The sequence below is a fragment of the Scyliorhinus canicula genome, chromosome 6 (assembly GCF_902713615.1).
Source record: "Scyliorhinus canicula chromosome 6, sScyCan1.1, whole genome shotgun sequence".
NCBI lineage: Eukaryota > Metazoa > Chordata > Chondrichthyes > Carcharhiniformes > Scyliorhinidae > Scyliorhinus > Scyliorhinus canicula.
This window is the reverse complement of record NC_052151.1, coordinates 69,213,227-69,237,176: the sequence shown is the minus strand read 5'-3', so window position 1 is coordinate 69,237,176 and position 23,950 is coordinate 69,213,227. Positions and strand designations below refer to the sequence as shown.

General features: G+C 44.1%; 1 protein-coding gene across 1 annotated transcript in view; it reads right to left on the bottom strand.

The window, feature by feature from the left end:
• Positions 1-23,950, bottom strand: part of LOC119967222 (zinc finger protein 845-like) — a 60,371-nt gene that overhangs the window by 33,507 nt on the left and 2,914 nt on the right. Inside the window, exon 2 of the mRNA XM_038799452.1 lies at positions 4,238-4,366. Coding sequence (XP_038655380.1) covers positions 4,238-4,366 — 129 coding nt within the window. The remainder of the gene's footprint in view (positions 1-4,237; positions 4,367-23,950) is intronic.

Genomic DNA, 23,950 nt, shown 5'->3' with positions numbered 1-23,950 from the left:
CTATAGCATTAGCTATCTCCAACCTTCCCTAAATTCTCATCCATGCTTTTGTGACATCCTAACGGGACTATTCCAATGCTCTTCTGGAGTCCTATTTTCTACCCTCTATAAGTATGAGCGAAACTCTGCAGCTCACATTCCAACATACACCAAGTCGCAGTGTTACACTTACAATCACGAACAGCTTAGCAAAGTATCAAACTTAAAATTCTCAGCTATGTGTTCAAATTCTTCCATCACCTCATCCTTCCCCATCTTCAGTGTTGCAACTACTCTGAAAATGCTGTGCTCCTCCAGCCCCATCTCTTTTACATCCCCCCATTCTCTATGCCCCATCACTGGCAGCTATCTAGGGCCCGAGCTTTAGAATTCCCTCCTAAAACCCCGCTCTCCCCCTTTACACCCCTCTTTAAACTTCGCTCTTCGGCCAAGTCTTTAGTCTTCACTCCAATATTTCTTGCTTTGTTTCAGCGTTAATTTTTGTCTGATTCACTTCTGAGAAGTGATGTGGGACGGTTTCCGGTGTTAAAGACACTATGACAAAGCGAATAATAATTGTTTCACATAGAGCTGGTGGATGATTTGGAATGGAAAGGAGTCAACAGGGATTTTACGCTTCAGTTTCTAAATCGGGATTGTGAGGAAACTTGTTGCAGTTCCCTTCCTATATCCTGTTGTGCATTTCTCATCCCTTCATTGCAGCCTTTATCTATTCATTTTAATAAACTGTTACAAAAAGAAGATGGCGTTGGAGTCAACTTCGCACAAAGCAAGGGGGAACTACTTTTGCCACAAAGATAAATTAGACACTTTTGCATTTTACTTGCAGGAAATATTAACATTTATCTTTTTGAACTAACTGAATACAAATATACTGTCCAACATTAAAAAAAAATTTATACAATCCCAATTTCTTGCCCTAATAAAAATGGCGTACAGGGTTGGGAAATAATGAACTGTAATCCTTCCTAGGAACACAGGGACGTTACAACACAGAAACAGGTCATTCAGCTAAAATTGCCCATTTTAGCATATATTTTCCACCAAGTTAATATTTCCACTCACATAATTAAGGCAACAACACACCTCCTCAAAGGGCGATGAGGAATGGGCAATAAATGCTGATCAGGCCAGTGATGCCCACATCCCAAAAACAAATAAAAGTCACACTTTTCTCACATTCCATCTTCCCCTTTTCTCTCAACAATCTATCAAATCTAACCTTCAATCATGACAAACAAGAGTTTGTTGGCTGACCTCACTATGCTCCATATTGGAATAATTATCCTAATTTGCACATTTCACCCATCTCCCTGTTCTAGTGGAGCTGGTCAGGTCAAGCTTCAATGATAAAATCATCCGTATGTTCAAATTCAACTTTTCAACCTTTTAAGATATCTCTGCACACATCTAATTCTTGCTTCTTGTACAGTCAACTTACTTCACCTCACAAATGGCAGTCAAGCCTTCTGCTGTCTGGGGACTAATGTCTTTGACCCCCCCTCCCTTAAAAACTTCCATTTAGCCAAGCTATTTGTCACCTGCCCTATTGTCTTCTCCTTCAGCTTGGCAACAATTGCTTTGTTTCAATACACCATATTCCTATAAAGCCACCTTGTCGAAGCTTTTTGTTTTGCACTCATCAGGGCAGATTTGCAAGAATACCAGTTGCAATGGGAACGGCAATTTATAATGCATGAGGCGAGTATGCTGATTGGCTGGCAAGTGGACTCTTAATAGTTGGAGGCATTACCATGGAGAATGCACCTGGGAAGAGTTAACTGCCAACTTTCGTTCAAATTCAATGCAGGCAGGTCAACTGAATCCTCAGGGACAATTCCTTCACCAATGAACAGTGGACAGCACGGTAGCATTGTGGATAGCACAATCGCTTCACAGCTCCAGGGTCCCAGGTTCGATTCCGGCTTGGGTCACTGTCTGTGCGGAGTCTGCACATCTTCCCCGTGTATGCGTGGGTTTCCTCCGGGTGCTTCGGTTTCCTCCCACAGTCCAAAGATGTGCAGGTTAGGTGGATTGGACCTGATAAATTGCCCTTAGAGTCCAAAATTGCCCTTAGTGTTGGGTGGGGTTACTGGGTTATGGGGATAGGGTGGAGTTGTTGACCTTGGGTAGGGTGCTCTTTCCAAGGGCCGGTGCAGAGTCGATGGGCTGAATGGCCTCCTTCTGCAGTGTAAATTCTATAAATTCTGTGAACCAGGGAATGGCTGCCCCAAGCTTTTGTTTAATTGAAGATGATGCAATTCCTGGACGCACTCCTTCTGTCCGCAAAGGACACCGCCTTGTGTGAGAAGAGATATAACTGCCGGCACGTGCAAATGAGCCACACTACAAGCCCAACTGATAATCTTAATTTGGTTGTCAGTGTAATTCTTAGCACAATCAGGATAGTTTAGCAAGTACTGGGTGGGGTTACGGGGATACGGTGAAGGTTTGGGCTTGGTTAGGGTGCTCGTTTCAAGGGCCAGTGCAGACTCGATGGACCGAATGGCCTCCTTCTACACTGTAAATTCTATGATTCTGTCCAATCATGGGATCACATTTACTAGGTTTTGAGTTTTGCAAGCACAGGCAGGTTAGGTACGGTCAATACTTTGCCCTTTGGGAACAGCCAAAGAAATGTGCCACTTGATACAATCTGCCAGTCATTGGGATGCATGGCCTACTTGGCATCACATCGGTAATAAAACTCATTTAACACATTAATCACATGCAGGATAAGCAGAGTGTCTTTTTGGCTTGGCAGCAAATTCCTGTTCACGGAGAATACTACTGGTATTGCTACTGCAATACAATCTGAGGTAGACTGGGCACTTTTCAGGACCAGAAGTGGTGGGCCTTAGGCCCATTCATACGTTTGCGTGATATACAGCAAGCAATGATTTGATCAGGACAGCCATTTTCCTTGGGAGATAGCTCTGATGTGCCTTATTTCAGCATCAAGCTTGTATAGTGAGCAAATACTTGGGCTCTATTTATGAGGTTGCCGATAAGACCAATCTGAGAGCAATCGGAACTGTTGGAATCCCAATGCATACGTGTTGTGAAAGCAAGCTTGTGGCAGACATGAATGAAGAAACCATTGGCAGATTTCTCAAATAGCACATAGAGGAAAAGGAGCTTATTTGATTGCCCCATTTCAAAGCTGAATTGAGTGCAGGATGGAACCCAATAAAACGATGAGTGCAAGACAAAATGTTTTGGTGTCTTTTTTTCAAGCAGTATCTGCTCTTTTTCTGGATAGATCTTAATTAAAGTCTCTAGTTTCCCAACCATACAAGTGGGTCTATATGTAGCCAGATTTGCTGTCTCTCCTTTTGAATACAAGCACCCCATTGTTCACACTGCAGTCCTCCAGTACCTGCCCACTCACAACTGAGCTTCAGAGCATGATCACCTGGGAACTCTATGCAGATTTAAAATCAAACTACTTGAGCCCTCTACTATATGCCCATATCAACCGTATTTAAATGAAAAGTGACTGATTTGACGTCTTTCAGTTATTATACCTAATCTGACCTTAAATTGCAACAGCGCTGAGCAAATTAAGATCTATCAGGTGATGAAGAAGCAACCAATTTTTCCAATAACACTCATATATTATGTGAAAATCATCTGAAAATGAGTTTCCATTGTCTTCAATCCTTCACCTATACAGAAAACAGAGCGTCTTTCATTCAGAACATTGCAGCTTATATAACTGATCAACAGGAGCAATGCTTACAAAGTAGTGAGTGTAACTGCTAGTTATTGGGGTTATGGGTCCCACCCTATTTCCATTGACCTTTCATGAATATAATACAATATAAAATTATGAAGATACAATGAGGGGGATTGATTTTTTTGTGCACAGCATTGTTAATTTGATGAGTGTTTTGTAGCTTTTGTATAATGGGGGCAGGGAAGAGAAGGCGGCTTTAGTTTTTGACAATGCATGTTATTTTCATATTAGCTCCAGGATTATCATCATTACTTCTCTCTAATTGCCACCATGTTTCATTTTGTTCTTGGCAGTGATCAAGTACAATACAAGTGTGACAAATCCACAGAGAAAATTAAAAAGTGAGTAACAGCAATGTGCAAGGGGCAAAGTGCCCTGGACAATATTAATCTAAACATCTGGTCCATTACTGTTACTCATGGACATCAAGTCCCAGAGAAGCACGAGTCTCAAAAAACATATTTTGCGATCACAAAAAAAAGGAAATGTTTTTCAAACCTTTTGAATCTTTATCAAAGCCCATGATCTTCTCAGCGTCTTCAAACTCCAGTTCTTGCCCCAGCATCAGGTCACTCTCCAGGACCAGTTCTTCAGGCCCATTCTCTTCACAGCCATCCTCTGACTCAACTGCAGAATTAAAAGAGCTCACTGTTCAGTCAACATCATCATGGGAATATTCTATCACTTGCCTTATTATCTTTCCCAAATGGTGATTTAAAAAAAAATGTAGAACCTCTAATTAAGTTGAAGGGATTCTCTGGGGAACAGCGACGATGATAGAAATTAAAATGGGTTCAAGGATCATGCACTTTAGTCCTAGAATATTAAACTTTAATACAAGTCAGACATGAGAAGCAAGGTAGAAGAAATTCAGCAAGTTATTTTGTATTCTTTCATGGGATGCAGTGCTGCTGGCAGGGCCAGCATTTGTTGCCCATTCCCAATTGCACCTGTGATGGTGTTGGCGAGTCACCTTCAGGAACCACTGCAAACGGTGTGGAACAGTACACCCACAGTGCTGTTTGAAGAAGTTCTGGGATTTGATCCGGCAGCAAGGGAACAACAATAAAGTTTCAAGTCAGGATAGATAGTGTGTAGCTTTGAGGTGAACTTGGCAGATGGTGGTGTTTCCATTCTTTAGTTCCCCTCGTCCTTCTAGGTGGTAGAGGATATGGGTTTTCAAGGTGCTGTTGAAGAAAACTTTGCGAGTTGCTGCAGTTGTTTTGTGTATGTTTGCTGTCCTTAATCCTCCACCTGGGAGTCACCATTGACCAGGAATTTAACTAGATTAGCCACATCAACACTGTGGCTTTAGAAGCAGGTCAGAAGCTGGGAATTCTTCAGTGAGTGACTCCCAATCTGACTCGCTAAAGCTCGTCCACAATCTATAAAGGCACAAGTCAGGAGTGAAGGAGTGTGATGGAACACTTTGCACTTACCTGGATGAATGCACCAAGACAGGTTGGAAGATGGGACACACTGCTACCTTGGTGAGGGAGTGAATATTTAAGGTGGTGGGCAGAGTGCCGGTTAAGCGGCTTGCTGTGTCCTGGACGACATGACGCTCCCAAGTGTTGATGGAGCTGCACTCATCCAGACAGGTGTATCACATCCCTGACTGGTGCCTTATAGATGGTGGATAAGCTTTAAGGAGGTAGGAGGGGAGTCACTCACTGAAGAATTCCCAGCTTCTGACCTACATTTAAGCCAGTGTTTATATGGCTAATCCAGTTAAATTCCTGGTCAATGGTGACTCCCAGGATGTTGATGTGGAGAATTCAATGATAGCAAATGTGCGCAAAACAAAATTAATATACAGTACAACTTGTAATAATATAGTGCCTTCAATATTATGGAATGTCTCAAGGCGTTTCACAGAAACATTAAGTAAATTTTGATACTGAGCAGGTGATCAAAAGCTTGGTCAGATGTAGATTTTAAGTACTGTTTTAAAGGAGGAAAAATAAGTCGAGAAATACAGGGAAGGAGTTTCAGAGTTGAGCATCTTGGCTGCTAAAAGCACTCCCACTAATGGTGAATCATTTATAATTGGAGTAGCGGTGAGACCAACACTGGATTAACACAGAAATCAGAGGAGATTACAGGGATAGGGAGGGATGAAGCCATGGAGGGATATTAAATCAAGGATCCGATTTTTAAAATTGGGAGCCAATCTAGGCCAGTGAGTACAGCAGTGATAGGTGAATAAGTTTGTGTGTGTTGTGTTCGGTGATGTAACCGTTGCAATGATGTACACAGAACATATAGCTAATGAACTATAAAAGATGATTTATTAATAAACACGTGGAAAAGATAACTAAGAAACTAATATACAGACTATGGCTACTAAATGAATTCAGTGAATTCTCCTGGAGCTACTCTTTTTATTAATTTTTAAATAAATTTAGAGTACTCCCAATTTGATTACCAATTAAGGAGCAATTAGGCGTGGCCAATCTCCCTAGCCTGTACATCTTTGGGATGTGGGGGTGAGGCCCACACAGTCACGGGGAGAATGTGCAAACGCCACACAGACAGTGACCCGGTCCTCAGCGCCCTTAGGGAGCAGTGCTAACCACTGCACCATGCCGCCCAATCCTGGAGCTACTCTAAGTGCGACTGTCTTCTTGTACATCTTGCTACCAACTGCCAGGTGTGCAGAGTAATGAGATGGATCTCTATCGCCACCAGTTGGTTGGAGGTTACATTCCTAGCTAAATGCACTGTCCACAGGTATATCACCACATCCTCCTTCCTCTGGAACTTTTAACTTTTGTATTCAAATATAACGGTTTCACAAAACATGACCTGCTTTGTCATTTTACAAGATGTACCTATGCTTCATACAATATGATATGCCTGATGAACGTGTCCCTGGTGCACAGCTTGTTAGACATTCACGATGACATTGCCCCATTGGTCTTTTTTTTTTAAATTAAACAATTTTATTGAGGCATTTTTAAGCATTGTAAACAGTTACAGATAACAAAAAAACGCAAAAAAGGCAAAAATGTGCAAACATCAATGTAAAATCAATACTTCAATCGAACCATACTTCACAAGCCCGCTCCTCTCCCATCGACACTACCCGCCTATTTATCCCTCCTACTCTACTCTAATCTCCCCCCTCCCCCCCGGCCCTGCTGACGTTCACTCTCCCGTGAAGAAGTCGATGAATGGTTGCCACCTTCTGGCGAACCCCAGAACAGATCCCCTCAAGGCGAACTTAGTTTTTTTCTATACCCAGAAAACTTGACATGTCCGAAAGCCATAGCTCAGTCTTCAGGGGTTTCGAGTCCCTCCATACTAGCAGTATTCGTCACCGGGCTATCAGGGAAGCAAAGACCAGAACATCAGCCTCTTTCTCGCCCTGGACTCGCGGGTCTTCCGAAATCCCAAAAAATTGCCACACCTGGACTCATCACCACCTTTGTTTTTAGCACCCGGGACATGATCCCCGCAAATCCCTCCCAGTACCCCCTAAGCTTAGGACATGCCCAAAACATGTGAACGTGGTTTGCTGGTTTGCTCCTCCGCATCTAGCGCACTTATCCTCTACCCCAAAGAATTTGCTCATCCGAGCTACCGTCATGTGGGCCCGGTGAACGACCTTAAATTGAATCAGGCTGAGCCTGGCACATGTTGCGGTTAAGTTTACCCTACTCAGGGCTTCTGCACACAGCCCGTCCTCCATCTCCCCGCCAAGCTCCTCCTCCCATTTGAGTTTCAGTTCCTCCGTCTGGGACTCTTACCCCTTCATGAGCACCTTATAAATATCTGAGACTCTACCCTCTCCTCCTTCTCCTCTAGAGACTATTCTGTCTTGGATCCCTATTGGCGGGAGGCGTGGGAAGGATGGGACCTGTCTGCAGTCAGAGTCCCGCATCTGTAAGTACCTGAAATAATTTCCCCTTACCAGACCAAATTTCTCCTCCAAGCTCCTCAAACTCGCAAAGCTCCCCTCCAGGAACATATCGCCCACCCTCCTCACCCCCGCCATGTTCGAAATCCCCCATCCATCCCCCGCCAGTGACAGCGGGAGTGCATCCCATCTCCGAAACTCCCTCTTCATTTGTTCCACCACCCTGGTCAAATTTAACTTGTGCAACCTGCCCCAGTCTCGTGCCACCTGTATGCCCAGTACCGGAAATGTTCCTCAACCAGCCTAAATGGCAGCTCCTTCAGTCTATTCTCCTGGCCCCTTGCCTGCACCACAAACATCTCACTCTTGGCCATATTTAATTTGTACCCTGAAAACCGGCCGAACTTCCTCAATGTTTCCAGTATATTTCCATCTCAGCCAGTGGGTCCGACACGTACAGGAGCAGGTCGTCCGCATAGAGAGAGACCCTATGTTCCACCCCGCCCCGGTCATTCTCTTCCATCCCTTTGCAGCTCTCAAAGCAATCGCCAACGGCTCTATGGCCAGCACAAACAGCAACGGGGAGAGTGGGCATCCCAGTCTGGTCCCGCGATGTAGTCTGAAATAATCTGACACTACCCTGTTTGTCCTAACACTAGCTTTTGGGGCCTGGTACAGTAGTCTCACCCAAATCACCAGTCCCTCCCCGAACCCAAACTGTCCGAGCACCTTCCACAGATAGCCCCACTCCACCCGTTCGAAGAGCCTTCTCAGCGTCCATTGCCACCACTACCCCCACCTCCTTGCCCGTCGGGGGCATCATGATCACATTAAGCAATCTTCTCGTTAGCTGTCAGCTGCCTGCCTTTCACGAATCCTGTCTGATCGTCCACAATCACCTGAAGATGGTTGGGCCTGGGACACTGGCAGAGGAACTCCAGCAGGGATGACTCAGGATTGTGATGATTGGCCTTTAACAACTACAACCACCTTCCTTTATGCAAGATCTGATTCCAACTGTTAGAGAGTTCCCCCCAACATCCCATTGACTTCAATTTGGCTAGGATTCTTTGATGCCACAATCAGGTCAAATGCTGCCTTGGTGTCAGCTCACTTCTTGAATTCAGTTATTTTGTCCATGTTTGGACCATGGTTGTAACAAGCTCTGGTGCAAAGTCAACCTAATGGAACCCAAATTGAGCACTGGTGAGTAGGGTATTGATGATTAGGCAACCCTTTCCATCTGTTTGGAACAATTGAAACGTTACGGCACAGAAAGAGGCCATTCAGCCCACCGTGCCTGCGCTGGCCAAAACAAAATCAAAACTTATCTGTCCATTCTAACCCCACCGTCCAGTATTCGGTCCATAGATTTGCAGCCAATTGCACTTGCGGCGCAGATCCAGGTACCTTTTAAATGCGATGAGGGTTTAGGCCTCCATCACCAAACCAGGCATTGAATTCTGAACACCCACCACACTCTCAGAGTGAAGAAATTTTTCATGTCTCCTCTAATTCTTCTACTGATCACTGTAAACCTGTGCCCCCTAGTAATTAATGTCTCTACTAGGGGAAATTGGGATTCCCTGTTTACCCCATCCAGACCCCTCATAACCTGGTTTCCCCTCAATCTCTTCAGTTCCGAGGAAAACAACCCCAGCCTCTCTAATCTTTCCTCATGGCTGCAAGCCCTGGCAACGTTCTTTTAAATCTCCTCTGTTCGCTCACCGGAGCAATTATCTCCTTCCTGGAGTTTTGTGGACCATTGATAGTAGACTGATGGGTGGTAATTGGCCAGATTGGATTTGTTCTGATTTCTGTGGACAGGACATCCCTGCGCAATGTTTCACATTGCCAGATAGAGACCAGTGCTGTAACTATAAGGGAATAACTTGGTTAAGAGTGCAGCTAATTCTGGAGCACAACTTGTAGTATTATAATCGGGATGTTGCTGGGCCCATGGCTTTTGCTGTACTCATAGAACATAGAACACTACAGCGCAGTACGGGCCCTTCGGCCCTCGATGTTGCGCCGACCTGTGAAACCATCTGAAGCCTATCTGACCTACACTATTCCATTTTCATCCATATGTCTATCCAGTGACCACTTAAATGCCCTTAAAGTTGGCGAGTCTACTACTGTTGCAGGCAGGGCGTTCCACACCCCTACTACTCTCTGAGTAAAGAAACTGCCTCTGATATCTGTCCTATATCTACCACCCCTCAATTTAAAGCTATGTCCCCTCGTGTTGGTCATCACCATCCGAGGAAAAAGACTCTCACTGTCCACCCTATCTAACCCTCTGACTATCTTATATGTCTCTATTAAGTCACCTCTCAGCCTTCTCCTCTCTAACGAAAACAACCTCAAGTCCCTGAGCCTTTCCTCGTAAGACCTTCCCTCCATACCAGGCAACATCCTAGTAAATCTCCTCTGAACCCTTTCCAAAGCTTCCACATCCTTCCTATAATGTGGTGACCAGAACTGCACGCAGTACTCCAGGAGCGGCCGCACCAGAGTTATGTATAGCTGCAGCATGACCTTGTGGCTCCGAAACTCAATCCCCCTACTGATAAAGGCCAGCACACCATATGCCTTCTTAACAGCCCTATTAACCTGGGTGGCAACTTTCAGGGATTTATGTACCTGGATGCCGAGATCTCTCTGTACATCTACACTACCAAGAATCTTGCCATTAGCCCAGTACTCTGCATTCCTGTTACTCCTTCCAAAATGAACCACCTCACACTTTTCCGCATTAAACTCCATCTGCCACCTCTCAGCCCAGCTCTGCAGCTTATCTATGTCCCTCTGTATCCTATAACATCCTTCAGCACTATCCACAACTCCACCGACCTTCGTGTCATCTGCAAATTTACTAACCCATCCTTCTACACCCTCTTCCAGGTCATTTATAAAAATGACAAACAGCAGTGGCCCCAAAACAGATCCTTGCGGTACACCACTAGTAACTGAACTCCAGGATGAACATTTGCCATCAACCACCACCCTCTGTCTTCTTTCAGCTAGCCAATTACTGATCCAAACCGCTAAATCACCTTCAATCCCATACTTCCGTATTTTCTGCAATAGCCTACTGTGGGGAACCTTATCAAACGCCTTACTGAAATCCATATACACCACATCAACCGCTTTACCCTCATCCACCTGTTTGGTCACCTTCTCAAAAAACTCAATAAGGTTTGTGAGGCATGACCTACCCTTCACAAAACCGTGTTGACTATCGCTAATCAACTTGTTCTTTTCAAGATGATTATAAACCCCATCTCTTATAACCTTTTCCAACATTTTACCCACAACCGAGGTAAGGCTCACAGGTCTATAATTACCAGGGTTGTCTCTACTCCCCCTCTTGAACAAGGGGACAACATTTGCTATCCTCCAGTCTTCCGGCACTATTCATGTCGACAAAGACGACATAAAGATCAAGGACAAAGGCTCTGCAATCTCCTCCCTGGCTTCCCAGAGAATCCTAGGATAAATCCCATCTGGCCCAGGGGACTTATCTATTTTTACACTTTCCAAAATTGCTAACACCTCCTCCTTGTGAACCTCAATTCCATCTAGCCTGGTCGACTGAACCAGAGTATTCTCCTCGACAACATTGTCTTTCTCCAGTGTAAACACTGACGAAAAATATCCATTTAACGCTTCCCCTATCTCCTCTGATTCCACACACAACTTTCCACTACTATCCTTGATTGGCCCTAATCTTACTCGAGTCATTCTTTTGTTCCTGATATACCTATAGAAAGCCTTAGGGTTTTCCTTGATCCTATCCGACAACGACTTTTCGTGTCCTCTCCTCGCTCTTCTTAACTCTCCCTTTAGGTCCTTCCTGGTTAACTTGTAACTCTCAAGTGCTCTAACTGAGCCTTCATGTCTCATCCTAACATAAGCCTTCTTCTTCCTCTTGACAAGTGCTTCAACTTCCTTAGTAAACCACGGTTCCCTTGCTCGACAACTTCCTCCCTGCCTGACAGGTACATACTTATCAAGGACATGCAGTAGCTGTTCCTTGAAAAAGCTCCACATTTCGATTGTACCCATCCCCTGCAGTTTCCTTCCCCATCCTATACATCCTAAATCTTGCCGAATAGCATCATAATTGCCTTTCCCCCAGCTATAATTCTTGCCTTGCGGTATATACCTATCCCTGCCCATTGCTAAAGTAAACATAACCGAATTGTGATCACTATCACCAAAGTGCTCACCTACATCTAAATCTAACACCTGGCCGGGTTCATTAACCAGTACCAAATCCAATGTGGCCTCGCCCCTTGTTGGCCTGTCTACATACTGTGTCAGAAAACCCTCCTGCACACACTGCACAAAAACTGACCCATCTATAGTACTCGAACTATAGTATTTCCAGTCAATATTTGGAAAGTTAAAGTCCCCCATAACAACTACCCTGTTACTCTCGCTCCTGTCAAGAATCATCTTTGCAATCCTTTCCTCTACATCTCTGGAACTATTCGGAGGTCTATAGACAACTCCCAACAGGGTGACCTCTCCTCTCCTGTTCCTAACCTCGGCCCATACTACCTCAGTAGACGAGTCCGCAAACGTCCTTTCTACCGCCGTAATACTTCCCTTGATTAACAATGCCACACCCCCATCTACCTTCTTCTTTTACCTGAGGTGTGACTACCTCCCTATAACTCCTCTCAATAACTATGCCTTCAACCTTTTTGTTTTACATTAGATGAATCAAATTGCTTGAAGTCAGACATGCAAGGAACCACAGGAGGCCAAGACAGATAACCCATTCGGCACTTCTGGCAAAAGACAGTTTCAAATGCTTCAGCTTTGTCTTTTGTATTGTTGGCCTGAGCTCCGCCCGCAGAAAACCATTAATGAAAATCGCTTATTGTCACGAGTAGGCTTCAGTGAAGTTACTGTGAAAAGCCCCTATTTTCCGATTAGTTAACGTAGAAAATAGGAAATAAAGTGGGTGGTCAAGGGAGCAGGAGATGGTACAGCCAGCAAATGGAAAGGTAAATGGCATGTTGGTCTTCATTGCAAGGGGCCTGGAGTACAATAGTCAAGAAGCATTGCTGCAATTATACACGTTTTTGATGAAATCACACCTGGAGGATGATATAGACTTTTGGTCTCTGTGCACAAGGAAGGGCCACCAGACTGTTTTCTGGGATAGAGGGGTGTCCTATGATTAGAGTTTGAGTAGACTGAGACCATACTCTATGGAATTTACAAGAACGATAGGTGATCTCACCGAAACATAGTAGTGAGTAAATACAAAGAGCCTGTTTTTCCAAGCTGGAGTCTAGACCTAGGCAGCATAGTCTCAGCATAAGGGACTCTGTAGCTATGTACTGCACTTCTGTCTAGAAGAACGTGTGCACTGTAAACTGGTGAATACCCAGCTAAATGAGATCATGAGGAACATCTCAAGAGTAATCTGGTCAACTAACATAAATTGGCTACCTGTTCTGCAACATAGCGCCACCACAAACCCATATTTTAGCTAGCACAGCACGACTGCTAGAAAGAGTGTACAGAAATCCGGTTCGGTCACTGGTAGAAGACATCACCAGCCACCTAACAAACCCCTCATCAAGGCGGCCAATCTGGATCAACATGCCCAGGCTAGGCAGTTCTGCTGCAGACCTGTGGCACAACAACAACACAGCCCAGAATCAGCACTTAGTCGATGAACCCACAGAATCACAGCTTTGACCTCTCACGCAGTGAATGGGTCAAACTGAACACGTTTTACACGAGTCGGTTCCTGCCGCAACAACCTCTATCGGGGATACTGTGACTCACCCCTGTGTAACTGTTGGGAAGTACAAATCATGATGCATATAAGTGGCAAGTGCATCAACCTGTGCTTCAGTGATGGAATCACTACCCTACAGCAGGCTGATGAAGAGGCTGCCAACTGGCTGAAGTTCAAATTTGACACCTCGCTGTTCATCAGTGCACACAATGGTAGTAGTAGGATAAGGGATAGGCCATTTAGGATTGAAACAAGAGAATTTTCTTCACACAAAGGGTTGTGAATCTTCGGAATTCCCTACCACCTCTGTCAATGTTCAGTCCGAAAGAACATTCAACATTTTGGTCTTTAAAAATACAAGGGGTATAGGCATAAGGAAAGGAGGTGGAGTTGAGATTGTAGATCATCCATGATTTTATTGAACGGCACTGAAGGCTCAAAAGACCATTTTGTCTTATTAATTTATGGGATGCGGACGTCGCTGGCTAGGCCAGCATTTATTGCCTATCCTTAATTGCCCGTCAGAAGGTGGTGATGAGCTGCCTTCTTGAACCATTGCAGTTTCTGTTGTGTAGATACACCAACAGTGCTGTTAAGGCCTACATCTGGCCCTTTTTCAAGTTTCATTTTACGTTATGTTCTTAATCACTGGGATATGTAAAAACAGGTTCCTCCTTTCAGAAATCATCAGGGGCATGGAAATGGTGAAGAGGGAGCTAAGGATAGTACCCAAGGTACCAGAGGTAACCATGCACACATACAAGGAAAATCTATTTGTGGTGTTGTTAAAGTGGAACCAGGATAGAACAATACCACAAAGCTGGATCGCATGAGTCTGATGAGAGATTAGAAGGTGAGAAGCTGGGATGCTGCGGTGGAAAGGAAGCAAATTGAAAGCTGCACAATTGAACAATGTAAGAAGTCTTACAACACCAGGTTAAAGTCCAACAGGTTTGTTTCAAACACGAGCTTTCGGAGCACGGCTCCTTCTTCAGGTGAATGGTGATTCACCTGAAGAAGGAGCCGTGCTCCGAAAGCTCGTGTTTGAAACAAACCTGTTGGACTTTAACCTGGTGTTGTAAGACTTCTTACTGTGCTCACCCCAGTCCAACGCCGGCATCTCCACATCAATTGAACAATAGCAAGGGAAGAAATGAAAATAGAGCGGAGACTATGGGGAAAGAAAAGACGGGTGACTAAAAGATGAATAGACACCTGCGCGTTTAAAGAGGCTGAGTCAGCAGGACAGTAACCGGCTTTAGACAGGAGAAAAATGATCATGAACCTCTTGGATGCCGGAGATCAGACAGGAAGGAGAAGACAAGCTGCTGTGAAGAAAGAACATGCTTGTATAATGGACTGAAACTCTGCACTGAATTATGGAAAGTGAAGATCAAGGGAAGAGGACAGGGAAGTGGATTCGCAGAGTGTCATAGAAAGGAAATTGTGGTATTCCTTACATCCCTGTCAGTGTTGGACTTCCATAAAACCTCAAGCTTTTAAAACTAAATCTTGGTGTCGACATTTTAAAAATTCTGGTTCAAAGCAGAACTTCTTGATTTACTTCTGTTCACAGGGTGGCACTGTAGCACAGTGGGTAGCACTGTTGCTTCACAGCGCCAGGGTCCCAGGTTCGACTCCCGGCTTGGGTCACTGTCTGTGCGGAGTCTACATGTTCTCCCCGTGTCGGTGTGGGTTTCCTCTGGGTGCTCCGGTTTCCTCCCACAAGTCCCGAAAGTCGTGCTGTTAGATAATTTGGACATTCGGAATTCTCCCTCAATGTACCCGAACAGGCGCCGGAATGTGGCGACTAGGGTATTTTCACAGTAACTTCATTGCAGTGTTAATATAAGCCTACTTGTGACAAGAATAAAGATTATTATTCAATTGTTACGATGCCCTTCACGATTGTACCTTCACTTAAAGCACCTTACTTAAAATAGACAAACCAGTGACCTAAATCATCAAGTACTTCTGCCCTAAAAGTACAAACATAGCTGGTAACATTGTATAATTGATTTTTGTACAAAAACACACTGTTTTTTATGCTCATGATTTACCTTTGGATCCAAACTAACATCTTAGTCAATAATCTATTAAACACTCAGTCGGGTTTCGTTTAGAAGCAGGTTGCAGTAAATTTACTCCTTCTATACTTGTGCAAAAAAACTGTCGATAAGTGGTCACTTTCTGGAACATGACTCACGATTTAAACACCTGGTTGTTCCTACTCCAAGTCTTAGTTGAAATATGCAATGAACTCCCTGAATAGGAGAGCTCAATTAAACAGGGAATATGTCACTGGGGAATAAGAGGAGCTGTGTTTCGAAACACCTGCAAAAAGCATCTTCTTTTGAACGGAGAAGAATGGAAAATTCTAAAATCTCAAGTCCTTCCTACATTACATGGCCACAGTTCTGCTACAACCGTTGGAATTTCCTTGGTGGATTGCAGCTGGCCACGGTTGAAGTGTAGAATCGATCCTCAAATTTCATTTCATTTGCTCAAATTAAGAGATTTTTTGTCCTCATCATTTTCTCAAGAGATGGCCATTTGGGAGAAGCCCATGGAGGTGTACCAGTTTCGAAGCAACAGATTCAAAGGGCTGAATGGACTTTCGGCTTTCTTCCGTTGCTTGGCCACCAGATTGTGAGCAGAAGTGGCAATGTTCAAATCAAATGCAGTTTTATCATAAATATACAAATACTATCATTTTATTATTTCTGAAAACCACAAAGTGCATAATCTCCGAATAGATGTACAGACGATTACAGCACAGAAGCAGGCCATTGAACTCATTGCGAGTGCACCAGCTCTCTGCGAGAGAATCCAAATTTAATCTCACTCCAAGACATAACGTTCTACCCTGGACAGGTCACTCCACCATTTGGACATGAGAATTACAAGAAACAAATCAGAGAACACTCAAAAGCCCAAATTAATCATGAATATTTTTACTTGGTTTAATAGGAATGCCAGTTATCAGTGCAATATCCCCATTAGTTACAAATATGGTACGAGTTATACATATGTTCATCCAGCGAGCAGCCAGCATTTGTCAATGGTACTCTACAGTAATTTAGCAAATCGCCTGGATATAGCATTGAATCAATGGCTTTCATGCTTTTCTTCCCAAGGTGGGCAGGATGTTTCATTGACAGTTGCTGCTATCCTAACAAAACCCAACTTCTGCTGTAAATATCCAATCAGATGTCTAATCCTTTGTTCAAACTACGATCTTAATAGTCCACCTTGACGTTGTACAGCTGGGTTTTTTGCATCCTTCTCTGCTTCAGTTATTTACCTACTTTTTGCTTAAAATATGTAGGTCTGTTTCTCATTCATTCCTTGCAGAAAAGTATTGCAGGTTCCAAAAACCCTCTGCACTAATAAAATTTATCTGACCCTCCCTGAATTGATGATCCCCTTGTCAGTAAGCACTATTAAAATACTTCTTATTTTGGGAGTAAAACTGCTCTTTTGACTCCATTGTGGGAGTGGGGAAATCAGCTGAGATATCAATGTAGTGGAAAGGTGGACAATGTTTAGCCTGTAGTCCCTAGGCATTAACATAGATAATTGTTCCCCCAATTTTTCTGACAAATCACCACCCTCATTAATGCTCAGGTTGAACGAATTGCTATTAGCAGGATAAGCGCGATTTCCTTTCCTGGGTTTTTGAATTAATAATTGTGTAATGTGGATAATGCTTATTTGTGTGGAGACTGAAAAAGCCGCACAGAAGGACTGCCAGTCGAAGAACATTAAAGACAAGCAGGAGTACATGAAAGAAGCAGCAAATTATTAGCCAGGATTGGGTGGGTTGTCAAAAGCAACAGCGTATGTCCGAGAATCTAAAAGCTAAAAGCCAAGCAGAATGGTAACTAGTCATTAGTGACTAGATTTAAATAAAGTAACTTCATACCAGACTGAGTTCATATTTGTGATGAGAACTAAAACAATTATGTGATAATGCCTCTTCTGTGCCAGTCATATTCAAGTGACCCGTTTGATGCAGTGAAGACAATTACCCTCTTGGTTCGAAAAGGCAATCACAAAGCAAGAATGGAGGAAAAAAGCCATGCTGCCCATATATTCAGGAACACGTATAGCCCTCGCTCCTTAACAATGCAAACAACCATCTCTTAAATGGCTTCGTCTTTGCATCCAATTATCCTCACCATCCCACACGTGCATCAACAATTTCCAGAACTTCATCCTACATTTGTCTTGCATCACCTTGTCCTGTAATTTAATTTGAAGCAGTGCTCCAGATTTACCATTTCAATATCACTTACTGTCATGTCCATCTGTTTGAGATCCTCCCAGAATCATTTTAGTGAAGACAGTTCAAGTCCTTGCAATCTTTCCTCATTCCTAATCCTCCTAGTTCCACCTCTACACTGCCTACAGGATTTTATTGTCTGAATCACCAAAATGGGTGCAGTATTTAAGTTACAGTGTAACCAGGGTAGTGTATAGCTTTAGCATCTACTCCACTAACACCATTAAATCCTGAATATAGCTCAGCACCCTACTCTCCTCATTGAGGGTTACTGTATACTTCAAGTGCTGAATCTGGATCTCTTTTCATGTATGTCGTGCACTTTTCCTTCTGTTATCCAATACCGTACATCAGCGATCTTCACATTCGGGGGCGCGACCTGCAGGTGGGTCGTGGGCGTGTATCGGGAGGGTTGCGGAGCCATCCGTACTCCCGATTGCGCAATTTTGCACGCAACAGCCGGCTTTTAACTGTGCTGGTTGCAAGCAGCCTTTTTCCCTTTAAAAATAATGCGGCTGCATTGCACGTGCAAGCCCGCTCATCGGTGCGCATGCGCAAAACTCTGCACATGAGCACCGATGAGCTGGCATGCACGCGCAGTGCGGCCGCATTTTTTTTATATGATAAAAAGGCCGCTCGCAGCCTGCATAGTTAAAAGCCGGCTGCTGCTCGCTCTGCCCGGTTCGGAAGTGCTCGGTTCTTTTGAACGAAGCTAAGGTCGAGATTCCCCCCGGCGACTAGCACCTACGGACCCACCCGCAGAGATCCAGTGCCATGGCCTCCATCTCGGAACTCGCCTGTATCTGCAGCGCGCTCATCCTGCCCGACGACGAGGTCACTATCACCAAAGACAATGCCCTGATTAAAACAGCTGGAGTGACCATTGAGCCTTTCTGGCCGAGTCTGTTTGCCAAGGCATTGGCTAATATTGACGTCAATAGTCTGATCTGCAATGTTGGTGCTGGTAACAGTGCCCCAGCTGCTGCAGCAGTTGTTTCCACTGCTGCCCCTGTTGCTGCTGAAGAGAAAAAGGAAGAGAAGAAACAGGAAGAGTCCGACGATGACATGGGTTTTGGTTTCTTTGATTAAAAATGCCCGCAACAACATTGTTATAATTTACAAAAAATAAACAAAAATTGAATATAAAAGCCAACTGCTGCGGCTGAAGACTGTGAATTTGCGCAATCAGAGACGCAGAAGATTTAAAAAAAAAATACTATGTAATCTTCCTGCCTGAGGGAGGCAGAGAGCAGGTCACGGCTCTCGAACGTCACCTTCATGTAAAATTTAGAGTGCCCAATTCATTTTTTCCAATTAAGGGGCAACTTAGCGTGGCTAATCCACCTAGCCTGCACATCTTGGGGTTGTGGGGGCGAAACCCACGCAAACACGGGGATAATGTGCAAACTCCACAAGGACAGTGACCCAGAGCCAGGATTGAACCTGGGACCTCGGCGCCGAGGTAGCAATGCTAACCACTGCGCCACCGTGCTGCCTACCCTTCATATGCTTTGGGCACAATTGCGATTCCTCCATTTCTGACAGCAGAAAACAAGGTAAGAGAAAATGGTGGGTCGTGAAGGTCGGCCGGCATGGCTCGCAAAGGTTGGCCAGTTGGTAAAAATGAGTCCCCGGAAAAAATGTTTGAAAAACACTGCCTTACATTTACAAGATTCTGAGGGAGAAAAAAGTAAGCCTTTGCCCAATGGAAACTACAAAGACACACAAATCTACAAGCAAAGTCACACTTTATCCTGGTTAAGAGAAATAAATGGGTGATCGTATAATGAATTCAAATTGATTCGGATTTTCCTCCTAAATTACCCGATGTCTAAACTATGTTCTATTGTTTCACCCACTGACAGGTTTATTGGTCCTTGGCTGTCTCATCCGTCAGCTTAGATCACCGTCAGCTTAGATCATTTGCTGTTTTCAAACATTTCCATTGGATTTTTGAATCCAAGTCCTCAATGCAAACTCAAAACAGCTTGAGTGCCTTAGCATCAACGTCTAAAGAAAAATAACTTATGTTTATATAGCACCATTAACACAATAGTAAACATCTCAAGGCATTTCCCCAGGAGTGCCATTAAACAAAGCAAAGCACCGAGCCAGATAAGGAAATTGGAGGGCAGATGACTAATAGTTCGCATGAGCAGAGATATAGGTTTCAAGAAGTGTCTTAAAGATGGAAAGTACAGTGGAGAAGCTGAAGAAGTATAGGGAGGCAATTCTTGAGCTTGGGGTTTAGGCAATGGAAGGTGCGGCCAACAATATGGAGAATCTAAAAATTGGGGATGCTCAACAGCCAGAAGTAGAGGAGCACAAATATCTTGGGAACATGTGGGAACATAAGAAATAGGAACAGGTGAAGACCATACAGCCTGCTGAACATATTCCACTATTCAATATGATCATGTGCGATCAAGTTTCAACTCTACTTTCCCACCATGGCCCATCCCTCGATTCCACGAGAACAAAAATCTGCCCACCTCGGCCTTAAATATATTCAATGATGGCCCTTTGTGGTAGAGAATGCCAAAGATTCAAAACCCTTTGAGTAAAGAAATTTCTCCGAATCTCACTCCCAAATGATCAGATGCTTATCCTGAAACTGTGCCCCTTGTTCTATATTCCCCAGCCAGGAACACTTCTCAGTATGTACCCTGTAAAGTCCCTTCAGCATTTGAATGTTTCAATCAGATCACCTCTTATCCTTTTCAACTCCAGAGAATCTATACCCAATTTAGTCAGCTTAACACAGGACAACCTCATCCCAAAGGCCAATCTAGCGAACCAGATGTGCACATCTGGAATACTGTGTGCGTTTCTGGTCTCTAGATATACTAGCAATGGAGGCAGAATAGTGAAGGTTCGCTACCCCAAAGGGCCATCAATTGTAGCAAAGATTTACATTTTCTTGTATTCCAATCCCCTTGCAAAAAGGCAAACATGGGGCTGGAGGATATTACAGAGAGAGGGAGGGGCAAGGCTCTGGAGGGGTCTGAAAAGTTGATAATTATTAAAAATCAGGACTTTGCTTGACCAGGAAACAAACTCGAACAAACCAGAAAGCATAGGGGCAACAGGTTAATGGGACATGGGGCAAATTAAGATATGCATAGAGTTTTTGATGACCTCAAATCTACAGAGTGAAGAACGCGGGCAACCTGCCAGGAATGGCGATGTATCACTATATTCAGTATTTCTGTCCACCCTGTCATCACTCTGCGAATTAATACCCAACACTAACTTTTATTCGGCTAATTTCATACTTATTTCCTGATCTTACTGTTAGTACCCAGCATTTTACCTCTATGGAGCAATCTAATTAAGGATGTCATGAAATATTAATACGTTACAGTAGATTTATTCAAGAAACAAAATCAGTACTTTCTAATTCAATGAGTCAACATGACCAGTATATGTTAGCACTGTGTATAAATGCATCATGGGGGCAGCACGGTGGCGCAGTGGGTTAGCCCTGCAGCCTCACGGCGCCGAGGTCCCAGGTTTGATCCTGGCTCTGGGTCACTGTCCGTGTGGAGTTTGTACATTCTTCCCGTGTTTGCATGGGTTTCGCCCCACAACCGAATGATGTCCAGGCTAGGTGGATTGGCCATGCTAAATTGCCCCTTTATTGGAAAAAATGAATTGCGTACACTAAATTTATAAAATAAATAAATAAATGATGGATTTATTTCTATATAAATATTTATACTCCGATACCCTTATTGTTCACACTACAGACTACTGGAAATCGCTCTCTAACAGCACCATGAGTATAAGTACACCACATGGACTGAAGCAGTTCAAGAAGGCAGCTCACCACCAGCTTCTCAAGGCCAACTAGGGATGGGCAACAAATGCTGGCCATGTGGGAGCCCACATCCCATGAACAAATTAAAAGAACAAGGCAAAAGACAAAACCTATCAGTGCCGTTTGGGTTGCAAAATAAAACAATATTTTAGAACATAAATTCACATCAACATCAAGAATCTGATTACCAGGCTTAGCCTGATACAGTTCAAGGTAGTCCACCGGGCACACATTACGGTGGCCTGGATGAGCAAGTTTTTCGGGGTAGAGGACAGGTGTGCGAGGTGCGCGGGAAGTCCGGCAAATCATGTCCACATGTTTTGGGCATGCCCGAAGCTTAGAAGGTTGTGGCACGGGTTCGCTATTGCTACGTCCACGGTACTTAAAACACGGGTGGTGCAGAGTCCAGAGGTGGCAATCATTTGGAGTGTCAGGAGAGCCGGGGGTTCAGGGGGCGCAAGAGGATGACATCTTGACCTTTTGCCTCCCTGGTAGCCCGGAGATGGATCCTACTAATGTGGACGGACTCGAAGCCCCCGAAATTAGAGATCTGGGTTACTGACATGGCTGGGTTTCTCAGTCTCGAGAAAATAAAGTTCGCCCCAAGAGGGTCAAAGGTAGGGTTCACCCGGAGGTGGCAGCCGTTCGTCGACTTTCTCGGAGATAATTAAAAGGTCAACAGAAGCAGAAATGTGTTGGGGGGGGGGGGGGGGGGGGGCAGACTATTGTTTTATTGGTGGGGGTGTGAAGAATGTGATGGGGATGGAAATGTTTATTGTACCACGTACCATATCATTGATACTGGCACCCAACTCGGGGGTCTGCTTAAATACTTTTGCAGTACCCTCAATTTTCTTTCTCCCTTGTTCACCTGAAGACACGGATTTCATGGACAGTATGTTACTTTGTTAAGGGGCATTATTCGCAGCACTCCATCTGATGCAGATGGTGTTGCCAGGCTACTGAGCCACGAAGGACATAACACCCGAGGCCAATCCTGGTCTCACTCAAAGTCTGCATGGCTGTACTTCCAGAGAGATCACTGGGTAGACATCAGAGCTGCAAACCCTATCCCACCCTACATTGTCCTAAGATTAGATGACTTGTAATGCCAACTCAGTGAAAACTGCAGATTAAAAACTGGAATCTTCCTGATCACAAAACAGTGTTTATTTGAGTCAATTGGGAAGCCAGCCCCACACCTTTCAAAACAAAGGCAACAAAATGCAAGGTTCCATCTAAAAATTGCACCAACAGTCCAGATAGATGGTGTACGAGTGTCTGTCTCAAACAGTATATTTTCTTTAACAGTGAGAGGCTAAGAGCTTGGTGGAGTAGGGACTCAGGTGTCCTTCTGCACAAATCACTAGAAGAACAATCAGAAAAAAGCATGCAATTTCCATCTTTAGTTCAAGGAAGTGCAACTCAAGTGGGCAAGTGATACTTCAGTTTTACAAAGACTTGGCCAGATGCCCTTCTGGAGTACTTGTGTTCAGTTTTGGCCACTACACCCGATGAAACATATTAACTTTGGAAATGTTAGCGTACATTCACCAGAATGATACCAGTAAAGGGAGAGATTAGGACAGGCTTGTATTTTACTCCCTTCAGTTTAGAAGTTCAGTTTGCAAGGGACTGGTTTAGTACAGCGTTAGCCCACTGTAACCAGACAGCTGGTTTGTACTGTAGAACAAGACCAGCAGTGTGGGTTCAATTCCCGTTCCAGCCTCCCCAAACAGGCGCCGGAATGTGGTGACTAGAAGGTTCAGGGGAAACTAATAGGACCATGGGAGCAGTAAGCCATTCTGCCTGCCCTTATTCTGAGAATGTGACCCCTGGTTCGAAACTCATCAGCCAGATGTCTTTGAAATTATACACATGATAATTAGGTGGACTGGGCTACAAAACACTTTAGAGGCATTTAACAAGATCATAGTTGATCTGATTATGACTTTAATTTCACTTTCTGCATGCCCTCTACAACACTTGACCCCCTTGAATATATTTTGATTTTTGATCTACAAGGCTGAGTTACAGTGATCCAGCTGCCAATGCTCTCTGCAATAGAGAATTCTAGGGATTAATGACACTCAGAAGAAAATTCTCCTTTTCTTCATCTTAAATGGAGACTCTTCACTTTGAGCATGGGCCCCCAAGTTCCAAATTCCTCTAAGCATCTACCCTGACAAGCTTGCTCAGAATCGTATATTTTCAATCAGATCGCCTCATTCTTTTAAACTCAATGAGGACAAGCCCAATCTGCTCAACCCTTCCTCACAAGGACAATCTCTTCATCAAAAGAATTAACCTCGGTGAACTTTCACCCTCCTTAAATAAGGTGACTGAAACTGCACGCATTACTCCAAACATTGTCTCACCAATGTCCTGTACAGTCACAGCAAGATTTCTCTAATTTTATACTCCATGCCCCTTGCAATAAAAGCCAACATTCCATTTGCCTCCCTAATTACGTACTG